This window comes from Danio rerio, chromosome 18 (genome assembly GCF_052040795.2).
Source record: "Danio rerio strain M-AB ecotype USA chromosome 18, GRCz13ab, whole genome shotgun sequence".
Taxonomy (NCBI): Eukaryota; Metazoa; Chordata; class Actinopteri; order Cypriniformes; family Danionidae; genus Danio; species Danio rerio.
This window is the reverse complement of record NC_141038.1, coordinates 7,520,401-7,534,154: the sequence shown is the minus strand read 5'-3', so window position 1 is coordinate 7,534,154 and position 13,754 is coordinate 7,520,401. Positions and strand designations below refer to the sequence as shown.

Here is a 13,754-nt window from a genome sequence, read left to right as displayed (position 1 = left end):
GGGGGGGTGTTGATCGCTGATGAAAGTGAAGAGCTTGGGTTGCGCGGGCCCTTGATAATGTCTCTGGAGGCCCCCTGAATGTATGGGCCCTTAGAATCGTCCTAACTTTCCCCCCCTAGTGGCGCTATTGAAGCATGCCCAGGGTCCGTATGCGATATCTTGTGTATATCTATGAAGTCCTTCTATGGAGGCCGAGTTAAGCCACACTACTACATAACAAAGTGCCTAACTGCAAAACCAGCATTTTGGCAGACTGACTTTAAAATAAACAGTTTTCAATTGAGGAACTTACAGTGTGTTTGGCTTCTTATATGTCAAAAGATCAAACAAATTTAGATGTATTTTATTTCGATTGATTTTAGCTCATGACCCCTGTAAGATTAGATTACTATGTGTGTGAAAGCCTCTTAATAAAAGGAACCTTCTGAAAGGGATTTCAGGATGAGATTGGATTAAAGTTTAATGTGTCTTCTAGTTTTTCAATTAAACATGAACACACACACGCACACACACAATGACTCACCATCCTCTCCTGACAGCATCTGTAGTGTTTCAGAAATCTGCTCTCCATGTCCGAGTAGTGTAAATGCACGGACAGTCACATTGTAGTGTGTGTGTGGCTTCAGATATCGGAGCGTTGCACTGGCCGATGTGCTGTTGACTGTGTTACTGTATGTGCCGTTGGTGTAGGAGATCTCATACATGCGGATGATGCCGTTGGGCTTCTCGGGTGGAGACCAGGAGAGTGTAGCGGTGGAGGAGGTGGTTTTCACTATGGTCAGACCCCGTGGGGGCGAATCCGGCACTGAAAGACAGATGGAGACATGCTGAGCCATCGCAAGAGTGTTTAAGGGCACTTAAGCATGTGCAGGAGAAATAATCAGCTCAATACCATCCTCTAGTGTCACAACGTAGATGTAGTCATCATTGGTTAGAGGACTTTCTCCCACAGCCGTGGACGCCGCCACTCGCACCTTATAGCTGCTGTACTTGTCCAGACCTGCGGATATGATGATCATAAATAAAAGTTAAATGGTGACCTATGTAAATGTCACAGCATTACACTGAAAACAATATTCATTGGATTTTCTCAATTCTTTTAAGGCTAGTGGTTGCAAACAATTTATATGGGCTGAATTTAAACAAACTAATTAAATTTAGTAACTTGCTTGTTTAAATTCAGCCCATATAAATTGTTTGCAGACACTTCTTTTTCTTTTCGGCTTAGTCCCTTTATTAATCTCGGGTCGCCACAGCGGACTGGACCCGCAACTTATCCAGCATATCTTCCAGGCAGCGGATGCCCTTCTAGCCGCAACCCATCAGTGGGAAACATCCACACACACTTACTCACACACATACACTACGGACAATTTAGCCTATCCAATTCACCTGTACCACATGTCTTTGGACTGGAGCACCAGGAGGAAACCAGACGAACACAGTGAGAACATGGGGGGCAACTGACCCAGTCGAGGGACAAACCAGTGACCTTCTTGCTTTGAAGTAAACGTGCTACCAACTGCGCCACCGCGTTGCCCCCAATTAATATTATTATTATTAATAATACTACTACTAATAATAATATTAATAATGAAATATTAATAATAATAATAATGGCAATAATTATAATAATACCAACAATGATAATAATAATAATAATAATAATAATAATAAAAATAATGGCAATAATAATAATAATAATAATATAAATAATACTAATAATACTAATACTACTACTACTACTAATAATAATACCAATAATAATAATAATAATATCAATAAAAACAATAATAATAATAATAATACCAATAATAATAATAATGATGGCAATAATAAAAATGGCAATAATAATACCAATAATAATAATAATAATAATAAAAATAATGACAAAAATTAAAAACAATAATCATAACAACAACAACAACAACAATAATATTATTAATAATAATAAAATAATAATAATAATAATTGCAAAAAAAAAAATAGGCTAAAAGGCCATAATATACTGCCCTAAAAAGGTAAAGTGCAGTATAAATGAAAAACTGAATGTCAATTAGTCTCATATGCTCACCAATGTGGAATTTATTAATCAAAATACTGTAAAAACTGTAAACTTTTTTTTATTGAGAATATGTTAAAATGTAATTTATTTATGTGAAATTAATTCAATTTTAAAACTGCCCTGTTGAATTCTACACTAAAAATAAAATTGTTCAGACACACTTTAAGGTACAACTCTTGCTATCAAACCTTTTAGCTCAATAAACGCCTAATTTGCTGTTTATGAAGTTAAAATAATGGTTTCAGTAGGTTTAAGCATTAGGTGGGAATAGGAATGTAGAATAAGATCATGCAGAATATGTAGTTTATAAGTGCAAATAAACAGCCAATATCTTAATAAGAGGCAGAGAATACGTCACTAATAATACTGGGAATTGGTACTTATATTAAAGTGTTACCAAATTTTCATTTGATTAAAACGATCTTCATTTAACATGCAAACATGGAGCTTACGAAACACGTCTTATTAACTATAGTATTAAAAACAATAGCACAACAGATCTGACTACTGAACAACGTGTGTTTATGTTTAAATAGTGTGTGTTTCACCTGTGAGGACAGCAGTGGTGGTGTCCGTCATCTGTCGTAACTCTTGGTTAGTAAGCAGATTTTGCGCATACACAGCATAGTGTGTTATCTTGCCGTTAGGGTTTAGCGGCGGCTCCCATGAAACACGGATGGATGTAGACGACAGGTTCTGATAGGACACATTCTGAACAGAGCTGGGCACTATGGGGAAACACTGTGGTTATTTAATGCATAACTGCTTTAATTCTGCTCAGAGGACTGAAGATGTTTTACCCTGTTCATTTGTTTTCACTGTAACTTCGGTGGAAGGTCCTTCCCCAATGATGTTTTTGGCTGACACGCTAAATTTGTATTCGGTGAACGGACTCAGTCTTCGAACCACATGCGTGATTTGATCAGATGACAGGTCTGCTGACACCTCAGTGGCTGGTAGGACTGGTAATCAAAAAACAGCACAAAGAATCAGAACATGGATAACAGGGGGCAACAATGACTGGCTACATTTTAAATGTTCATGTTGATTTTCTCTATTGGAATTTTAAGTAAATATTCAGTAAAGACTTCATAGAACCTCATCTAGCTTCATAACATTAAAAACTTTGATTGAATTATTATTTTTTTTTTTTTACATTTGATTAAACTAAATGTTTGTATGTACAACAGAGAAATAAGTATTAAATAAGTCATGTTCTTTCCTTTTAATATTTCTAAAGAAGCTGCTGACATGGAATTGAAGCAGATTTTGGTAAAATCCCAAACAATACAAACATAAAAACAAAACAAAACAAGAAATCTGAAAAATCAGTTTTGTGTAATAACAATGAAATAACGAAAGGAGAAAGTCCTGAACTTCTGAAGCGTATTTAATACTTTATATAAAAGGATATTTTGGTGATGGCAGCTTAAAGACATATCTCATATGGAGTCACATGCATTGCTCAGGTGTGAGTTTTTCACAGACTTCAACAGAGTGTAAAAATCTTGATGGTTCTGTGGGTCTTGTTTATCAAATCTGAACTTATTTAGTCTTTTCTATTGGACTAAAGTCAGGTGATTGGCTGGGCCATTTTACAGCTTGATTTTCTTTCTCTGAAAGCATTTGAGAGTGTCCTTGGCTGTGTTTTGAATCATTGTCTTGCTGAAAAGTCCACTCTGGTGTCATCTTCATCCTCCTGCTAATGCAGATGTTGAACTGAAGTAGCTAATTTTAATTTACACTGAGGAAGGGCAGAGGGTTGCTGAAGAACTACTGAGAGATTTCAGCTGCTGTCTGGGCTTTCACTGCCTTTTTACACCTCCCTTTCTTCATGTGTTCAATACTTTTTCCCTGTGTCATTTCCTTTTATTACAAAGAACTTAATTAGTAAACAAATTAGTTTGTTTTATGTGCATATATGGGTTAATTTTGTTGTTATCAACATCTGGTGAAAATTTCAAGTCAACAGCACCTTTAAAAATTTGTTTTCTGTTTTTATGTATAGTTTTATAAACAAAACTGTTAGCCCTCTTGTGAAAATTATATAATTAAAAAAATATTTTCCAAGTAATGTTCAACAGAGGATGGAATTTTACACAGCATTTCCTGTTGTATTTTGTTTTATTAGTTTTCTTTTTTCTTTTTTTCTTAAATTCCCAGGTTCTGCAGGTTGCAATGTCCAACTAGTGCAGAGCCCGGGGGACCAGAGTAAGTGTTGGATTAAAAGCAGGATTTTTATTTCTCCTTTGGCTGGATTTAAAGCAGTTTAAAAAAATACTAATATTATGTAGGGTAAATTTTATTAGAATTTTTTTTTGATTGGATTCAGAACAAACCACTCTTTTACAATGACTTGACTAATAAACACCTATCTTAGTTAAGCCTTTAAATGTCACTTTATTCTGAATACTAGTATCTTGCAAATATTTAGTAAAATATTATTTACTGTCATCATGGGAAAATAAATAAGACATTAGTTATTAAAATATTATGTAAAAAAATGTGTTGAAAAAAAAAACTCCTCTATACAGCATTTGGAAATTTTTTGAAAAAGAATGGCATTTTCACAGGATGGCTAATAATTTTGTATTCAATTGTGTTTATTTATTTTCATGTCACTTACATTATTATTACAGTATTATTTAGTTTATTAAGAAAATATGTTGCATAAATCAAAGTGAATTAAGTAACAATCTACTGTCATTAGGTCAAAGACTAAAGCAAGGATGAAGGAACTAGTATTTTGCCTCCTTATCTTAGATTTGTGGGTCAAATTGCTAAAAGACCCCATTCAAACCTGTTACTTATTATGATTGTCATTTTGACAGAAATATTTCAACCAAACCACAAAACCTTAAAATGTAGAGTAGAAGTCAAAATTATTCGCCTTCCTGTGAATTTTTAAAATTATTTCCCAAGTGATGTTTAACAGAGCAAGGAATTTTAAGCAGTGTTTTCTATATTTTTTCTTCTGCATTAAGTCTTATTTATTTTATTTCGGCTAGAATAAAAGCAGTTTTTAATTTTTAAAATATGATTTTAGGGTCAATATTATTAGCCCCCTTAAGCAATATTTGTTTTCGATTGTCTTCAGAACAAAAACCATCAATATACAATGACTTGCCTAATTACTCTAACTTGCTTAATTAGCCTAGTTAAGTCTTTAAATGTCAGTTTTAAGCTGAATACTGGTATACTGAACAATATCCAGTAAAATATAATTTACTGTCAAAATGGCAAAGATAAAAGAAATCTGTTATTAGGAATTAGTTATCAGAACTATAGTGTTTAGAAATGTGTTGAAAAAAGTATTCTCTCCGTTAAAAAGAAATTAGAGGAAAAATAAACAGGGGGGCTAATAATTCTGACTTCAATTGTAAGTGAATAGAGTTATTTTACTCTCTATGCCGACAGTGGTGGCTGCACTGATTGGAGGGTTGGTCTCCTGCTGGGTGGAGTCTGAGCCAGTCGACCTGGTGACTCGATGTGGGTGGGAGGGGCTTATGTTCACAGATGATTGGTCAGTGCCTGGAGTGACAGGTGGGTGTTCAGTCGTCAGGTCTTCAGTTACAGCATCAGTCTGAGTCTGAACGGATGCGTCGGTTCTGTCGTGGGTCACCGTGAGCCATGGTGGAGGAGTGTGGGGGGTACTCGGGGTCAGAGGAAGGGCTGATGGTGCTTCTGTATCAGTGTTGGTAAAATCACGACCCAGAGTGGAAAATGTTTCATGTGAGGTAAGAGTAAACACAGATTCTGTGGTGAAGTCAAGTGACCTTGCATTGCGACGAAGTGGAGAAATGAGATTCTGTAACACAATAAAATTGCACATATGCACGTCAACATTCAGACCAGGGGGTTGATTTATATTATTTGTGTAGACACCTCGTGTAAGTGAATGTACACCAGAATACATTTTAATTTATTTATAAATGATTACAGCTGATACAATATGATGATTTAAAATTGTTCAATTAAGTCAGTGTTTACTTACAGCTGCGCACGTTCAAAGAGGGTAAGTTGTCTGAAGTTGAGGGCTCCACAGGCTGTTAGAACCCTAAACTCGAGTCAATTTATCCTCCTCTGAAATCTCATTCAAGTAATTTATAGTATATGTTATATCAGTATATTCTGATTTAGGGCTGCACGGTGCTGACATTGGGATCTTTTATTTAACTGACATTGCAATCTTTTATTTTTAATCAATATATAAATGTATACAGATGAAGTCAGAAATATTAGCCCCCTGAATTATTAGCACCCTGTTTATTTTTTCTCCCAATTTCTGTTAAACAGAGAGAAGATTCAACACATTTCTAAACATAATAGTTTTAATAACTCATTTCTAATAACTGATTTATTTTATTTTTGCCATAATGACAGTACAGAATATTTGACTAGATATTTTTCAAGACACTTCTATACAGCTTAAAGTGACATTTAAAGGCCTAACTAGGTTAATTAGGTTAAATAGGCAGGTTAGAGTAATTAGGCAAGTTATTGTATAATGATGGTTTGTTCTGTAGACTATCACAAAAATATATAGCTTAAAAGGGCTAATAATTTTGTCACTAAAATGTAAAAAAAAAAAAAAAAAAAAGCTTTTTTTGCCAAAATAAAACAAATAAGACTTTCTCCAGAAGAAAAAAAAATATTATTAGACATACTGTGAAAATGTCCTTGCTCTGTTAAACATCATTTGGCAAATATTTAAAAAAGAAAACAAATTTCAAAAGGGGGCTAATAATTCTGACTTCAACTGTATATTGCGATACTGAGTATAATTTCCCCAGACAATATTATTAAAATTCTGAATATAACAATATATTCACAATTTTATATACATTAGGATGGTTTTGTAAGGAAGTGCGCCTAAAATATAATAAACTGATAACAAAAACTCATAAACACAGTAGAGCAATAATATACAAATAAAATACACTGTGATTTTTAATTTTCTGGATTTACAGATACACAAATCTAATAATCAAATGTAAAATGACACTGTATAGTCTTCATTGTATAAATAAACACAAATACATTTAATCTCACAATTAAGTTACAAGTGTAATTTCTTATGCCTTTATTATTATCTTAATATCTTCATTATTTTGCCAAGTACGATGTGATCCTGGATTAACATCTGTGTTGATCCTGGAACATCATTTTTTTTGGAAAATGTAATCCATACCTATTCCCTACCCCTAAACCCAACCATAACAGTAAATTATTCCCAAAATCAGAGGGAATAATAGTTGAATAACAATCATGTAGAAGAGCATAACCCTAACCCTAACTTAACATAAACAGTAAACATCTCCTTTAATTCTGATCGGCCAACGCAATCTCACGGCAATTCGTAACTTTTTGATTTAGTGGCTAATTCGTATGAATTTGTATGATCTAAATCGTACAATTTAGTACGATTTGCTCATCCCCCAATGACAGTTGGGGTTAGGGGTGGGATTTGGTGCCATGCCTCCTTTTTAAATCCTACATTTTCGTACGACTGAATTAGCCACTAAACTGACAAAACGTAAAATACTTACATTTCCTCATGAGAACAGGCTGCATTGGAATATTGTTACAGGATCAGCATAGATGTTTATGCAGGAACATGTCCTACTTGGTGAAATCAGGTTGGCATGCCCATGGTAACTTTATGGTTGAACGCAGGGTGCGAATTGCAGGGGGGTTTGGGAGATTCTGACACCCCTAATTAATGTTTAATCCCCCCTTAAGAACATCAAAACAAGATGTATGGAAGGGTCTGCGGTTTAATAGTAAAGAAATAGTTTGCTCCGATCTGCATCTTAAATAATATAAAGAATTAAAATTATAGATATATGTTTTACCACCCCTACTATGGTTCAAACCATTGTGAATGCATGTTTGCATCAGAAATATTAATTCATCAGTTTGAAACCGGCAAATCTAGAGCACCGACAGACAGTGTAAGTGTTGTTTGTGCGTGTTTCTTTAATAAAGGAGTTTATAGGTGTTTGTAAAAACTAGATCTATAGTTTGTATTTTATTATATACTTGCTCGCACATGGAAGTTAAACAGTAAAATTAAAAATACATGCAGTCTTTCATGATCATCTATTAATAGGTGCAGGAAAGCAAACCTGTCACCGTCTATTTAATATCACAAATGTCATTGTGAACAAGTCAATATCCCTCAAAGCAATGAAAATAATAACAAGTTTGATAAACTAGATGTAATTGAATTAAATATTTAAATTTGGTTCACCGAGGCATATTACCAAACATAACCCAAAATCCCCCGATCGTCAATGTGTAATTCGCACCCTGGTTGAATGTTGGGATGACTGTATAAGTTTTTAAAAGTGGCTCCTGCTCGTTTATAACACCGGTTATAATATCCTGTGATTTGACTATTGCTTATGTACTTATTGCAATATCAATACAGAAACAATATATTCTTCAGCCCTATTTATTTTTACAGGCACAAAAAGGAGACTTAACTCATGCCGATAATTAAACAATTAAAATAAATAAATTGGATATTGAAATATGAACACTTGTGTAGTTTATTGAGTGTCACCTGTCCTCTCAGGGTGATGTCCTGTACAAGTGTATCATGGTACAGCACCAGAATGCGGTAGTGAGTGATCAGACCATTGGGTTGGATTGGGGATCGCCAGGACAGACGGACTGATGTGGAGTCCACAGCCTCTGCTTTCAGAAGAGACACTGCGCTCGGGGCTGACATGGAAAAAAACACACAAGTATGAACACACGTTGCAGTGTACTTAAAGGGATAGTTCAGCAAAAAATGAAAAAGTCATCATTTACTTATTCTTTTACTAATTTCAAAACTTTTATGAGCTTCTTTCTTCTGTTGAACACAAAAGAAGACATTTTAAAGAAAGCTTAAAATAAGTAACCATTGACTCACATATTATTTGTTTGTCCTACTATGAAAGCCAATGGTTTCTAGCTTTCTTTAAAATATATTATTTTGCATTCAACACAAGAAAGAAACTCATAAAGGTTGGGAACCACTTGAGGGAGAGTAAATAATGAGTAAACGTTCACATTTAAAAAAAAATATAAATATAAAGTATATTTTCACATCTTTTTAAACAGGGCTTTTAGAACCTTCAGTGACTGCAGCACAGAAATATAATACCTTTAAGTCTTTCACAAAAAAGAAAAAGAAAAAAAGAAAAAGAAAAAAGAAATACGAAAATTCAGTAATATTAAAGACAAATGTGCAAATTTATTTCTAATAAAAGTGTAAACCACAAAGAATATTTGAAGAGTTCAGATGCAAAAGCTGCTAAGTTCCACTTCCGCCAAAAATGAGCTAATGACATTGAGTGAATGCTTTAGGCAAATACTACACCATCAACAAATAGATTTGTTTTAAATCATATAAATCCCAGCATCAGCGCATTCAGAAATAACAGTTTGTTCACAAAAGCCGCTAAATGCCACCTGGCTTTGACAGCAAAAGCCGCCAGATCCTTGGATCAGAAGCGTGAATCGAATCATATGTTTTCAATGTAGCAGCGCTGATACGCCCACTTTTATGAGGAAACTGTTTTATTCCGCTTTTGATTTTAAAAGACGGAGTTTGATGAGCTGGATGAGTCTGTCCCACTGTCAGTGAATGACAAATGGAAATGTCCCTTACCTCAAAACTTTGTGCATTACAAGAAAAAGAAAACACAATGTGTATTCCGAAGTGTAGCATGTTTTCATAACGTGTTTTTGCGCAGCAACGCTACTTTGAATGAGTCCGATTAACTATAGCTACATTAAATAGCAACTCAACTTAGATTACAATGTTTGCAATGTTTACATTGTTCTCCTTACATTAAATCTAAATCCTAGATATCAGAAATGCCAACAGATTGTTAAGATTTATTTAATGTCAGTTTTAACGTTATCAATTAATGCACTTACTTGACAGATTTCATTTATTCATTTTCCTTCTGCTTTTTCCCTGGTTTATCACAGCGGAATGAACCGTCATTTACGTGACAGCTTTATATATTTAAATTTATATATATATATATATATATATATATATATATATATATATATATATATATATATATATATATATATATATATATATATGTGTGTGTGTGTGTGTGTGTGTGTGTGTGTGTGTGTGTGTGTGTGTGTGTGTGTGTGTGTGTGTGTGTGTGTGTGTGTGTGTGTGTGTGTGGATTTAGCTGGTTTTAAAGAAAAAGAAAATTGACCTTGTTAAAATAAAAAAGAATTGTCTAAAGTGACATTTAAAAAAAAAAAAAGGTATTTTATTTACTAACTATAACCTTTTCATTACATATAAAATGAAACTTCTGAACCTTATAAGAAAAGCCTTATAGAAAATGCTCATTTACAAGAAAAGAGGTCTGATGGATTTAGAGGGTTTTGCATCTGAACTCTTCATTTAGTTTTGATATTCACAAAGCATGCTTAAGGATACAGATGTCTTCTTTGTATTGTCTTTCCTAAAAAAAAAAGACAATTGGTTGATTTTCTTTGATCTGTTATACACATTTGATCAAGAAACTTACAATAACTATTTTTGTTATTTACTTATATCTTTAATTATTTTGTAGAAACAATAATTCTTTAAAAAGTTCAGTCAGAAAATCTAACTACTGTCACTTCATTCATTCATTAGCACATTTTTACGCAGCGGATGCCCTTCCAGCCGCAAACCATCTCTGGGAAACATCCACACACACACTCATACACTATGGACAATTTAGCTCACCCATTTCACTTGTACAGCATGTCTTTGGACTGTGAGGGAAACTGGAGGACCCAGAGGAAACCCACGCGAACGCAGGGAGAACATGCAAACTCCACACAGAAACCCCAACTGAGCAGAGGATCGAACCAGCGACCTTCTTGCTGTGAGGCGACAGCACTACCTACTGCGCCACTGCGTCACCCAGTGTCACATTTGTAAAATAAGTTTAATCTATCCTTGCTTAATCAATGGATGAATGAACGAATGAATGAACAAATGGATGAATGAATGACTGACTGAATGATTGAATAATGAAAGAATACGACCAAAATCTTTTAATGTGCCCACCTAATGTTCATTAGAGAGAACAGTTTCAATTTTCCCATTTGTACAGAGAAAAAGGCCACCCTTTATTTATCACACATTTTCGGCAGCGGATGCTTTGAGGCCTTCAACCGAAATCTAATTTTAGATAAAAGCAACCCTAAATGAACAAATAACCTTTCTTGTTTTTCTGTGCATTTAATGAGCATTCACAAACGCGGCGCCAACTGGCTCGGCATGAAAAAAAAGTCATTTCCTCCAGCTAAATTAACCCAATTAAAGGTATAATTAGAGATAGCGGATTTTGCAGACAGAAGTAATTACACCCAGTCCAGCAAAATATAAATCTCATTTATAACCCTCGCTTATTTTGACCCTGGAGTCTGAATACTAGAGAAGTCACAAACACTTATTCCCCGAGCCTTTCGGGAAGAGATTCTCCATACAGATGAGTCACAAAATTAATTGTTCTCTATGACACGCTTCACAATGTCACCATCAAGCATTGATAGAAAACACACAAAACCAACAATCAATCATCACTGGCTGCATGTCTGTACAAAACTAAACAAGCCATTAATTCTCCACTGTTGCAGAATATAGAGATGAATTTGTAGACTGAAGGTTTGCTGGGTCATATAAAAATGGGGGAAAAACAAAAGCAATTCTACATCAGCGGAGTCTAAAGTGATTAAGTGCTTCTTTAAATTGCAGTCAGCACAACATAATTTGGTTAAGCAAGTCTTTTTAGGGTTGAGGTAATAACATTTTCATACAGCGAATGTGGCTTTGCTTTTTCAAATGTTACATTCCTTATAATCAGTGGCGGATTTAGGCATGGGCAATATGGGCGATCGCCCAGGGCGGCATCTTTCTGGCAGGGCGGCACAGGGTACGGTGCAAAAAAAACAAGCCCCAGACAGTAAAAGCTTTGAGACAGGATTTTTTTTATGCAAGCGTATTAATTTTTAGTGGTAATCCCAGAATGAAGACGTAAGAGGCCATTCACATTTGGCATCTTTTGCATATGCGTTTGTTGTTCCCTATGTGCAACCAAAACAGCGCTGGTGAAAACAAATTGACGCATACATGCAGAAAACCATTCCCGTGCGCTGCGCGTCCTGATAAAATACACGGTGCTCATGCGCTATAAAACCGGATTAACTTTTATGCAGAAGTGTTGGCATGCAGCGAGTTTTGCAAGTCGACAAAACTAAAGTCATAATATGATGATGATGATCTTATTTTGGCTAAGCATGGCTATGAAGCATAAAGGAGGGACAACAAGCCAGAGAGGTAAGACTTCATAACATTAATTCTCAGCCATGGGTCAAGGAAAAGACAACAGATAATTACATAAAACACAATTTTTTTTTGTATTCTATAGATTTGTCATTAAAATTCATGCAAAAGATTTCTTAGCATATCACTCCAGTTGTGTCTTTACATTGTTTTACAGTTACATTTAGGATTAATTTCTGTTATTTATTTAAAATAATCATTGTATGATAATAAAAACAATTTTATTTATTTGTAATATATATATATATATATATATATATATATATATACACGTATTATCATATATATGTATGTATGTATGTATGTATGTATGTATGTATGTATGTATATATATATATATATATATATATATATATATATATATATATATATATATATATATATATATATATATATATATATATATATATATTATAGGTGGGCATAGATGAATTCTTTTTATCTAGATTATTTTAAGAATCAATATAGATAAAAATGGCTCATTTGAATTCTGCTGAAACCATTCAGAATGTATGTGCTACCAAAATGATAAGTCTTTGAGAACGGGTTTCTCTGGCGAGGTGGCTCATTAGACCAGGGGCTCATTTCCTGTCTCCAAAATGCATCACAAACTGCTTGAGAAACTGTTCTACTATAATAATTGCCGATGAAAATGAATGATGTTCAATAAGATGTACTTGTGTTTACTCACTGTTTATTCAGTTAAACATGAACTGTGAACTGTAGGCCTATATAAGCTCCAAACAGCGATTTTTGATCACCTTTATCCGACTAAAGTCATAACTGAACTAAACAGAAATGGAATGAAGACATGTGGAGTATGCAGATATTAGAGGCATTATTGAAGTAAACACTGCGATCAAACTAATACCGTCATGTAGGAATGTTTGCCATATTTTCCGACAAGCTCCACACAAGCTTCTGTCAGTAAAGGACCGCACACACACATTGCAAAATGCGGAAGTTTTTTTTTTTCCATGTGGCGTGCGATATTAAATTCCATAACACTCTCTCCAGTCCTTACTCCTTATTTGCGTCTAATACCCCAGTTTGTCATGGCAGCATGAATAAAATGTTAAAAGTGAAACTGCCGAACTGCAGGTAAAGTCAGGCATCCTGCTGATTTAATTTAGAAGGGCACTTTTTTGTCAGATGGCTCACCAGTCAGGTATACAGTTGCGCTAAAATATCAAGGAGAAAGTAACCATAGCTTGTGTAGAACAGACCTAGCTCTCAACCCAACCTACAAGAATAGATTAGAGGCGATTTTATTGCGCAATAAGAGTCTCACGTTAATGATGATAACGGCCAACCACCAATTTT

The 13,754-nt window shown here is 34.4% G+C and overlaps 1 protein-coding gene across 5 annotated transcripts in view; it reads right to left on the bottom strand.

The window, feature by feature from the left end:
- Nucleotides 1–13,754, bottom strand: part of ptprq (protein tyrosine phosphatase receptor type Q) — a 134,028-nt gene that overhangs the window by 55,602 nt on the left and 64,672 nt on the right. For all 5 annotated transcript variants that reach the window (XM_087292747.1, XM_087292746.1, XM_087292748.1 and 2 more), the window contains 6 exons: nucleotides 8,634–8,794; nucleotides 5,468–5,873; nucleotides 2,866–3,027; nucleotides 2,614–2,793; nucleotides 893–1,000; nucleotides 524–805 (listed from right to left, as the gene is read on the bottom strand). In XM_087292747.1, the coding sequence (XP_087148873.1) occupies nucleotides 524–805; nucleotides 893–1,000; nucleotides 2,614–2,793; nucleotides 2,866–3,027; nucleotides 5,468–5,873; nucleotides 8,634–8,794 (1,299 nt within the window). The remainder of the gene's footprint in view (nucleotides 1–523; nucleotides 806–892; nucleotides 1,001–2,613; nucleotides 2,794–2,865; nucleotides 3,028–5,467; nucleotides 5,874–8,633; nucleotides 8,795–13,754) is intronic.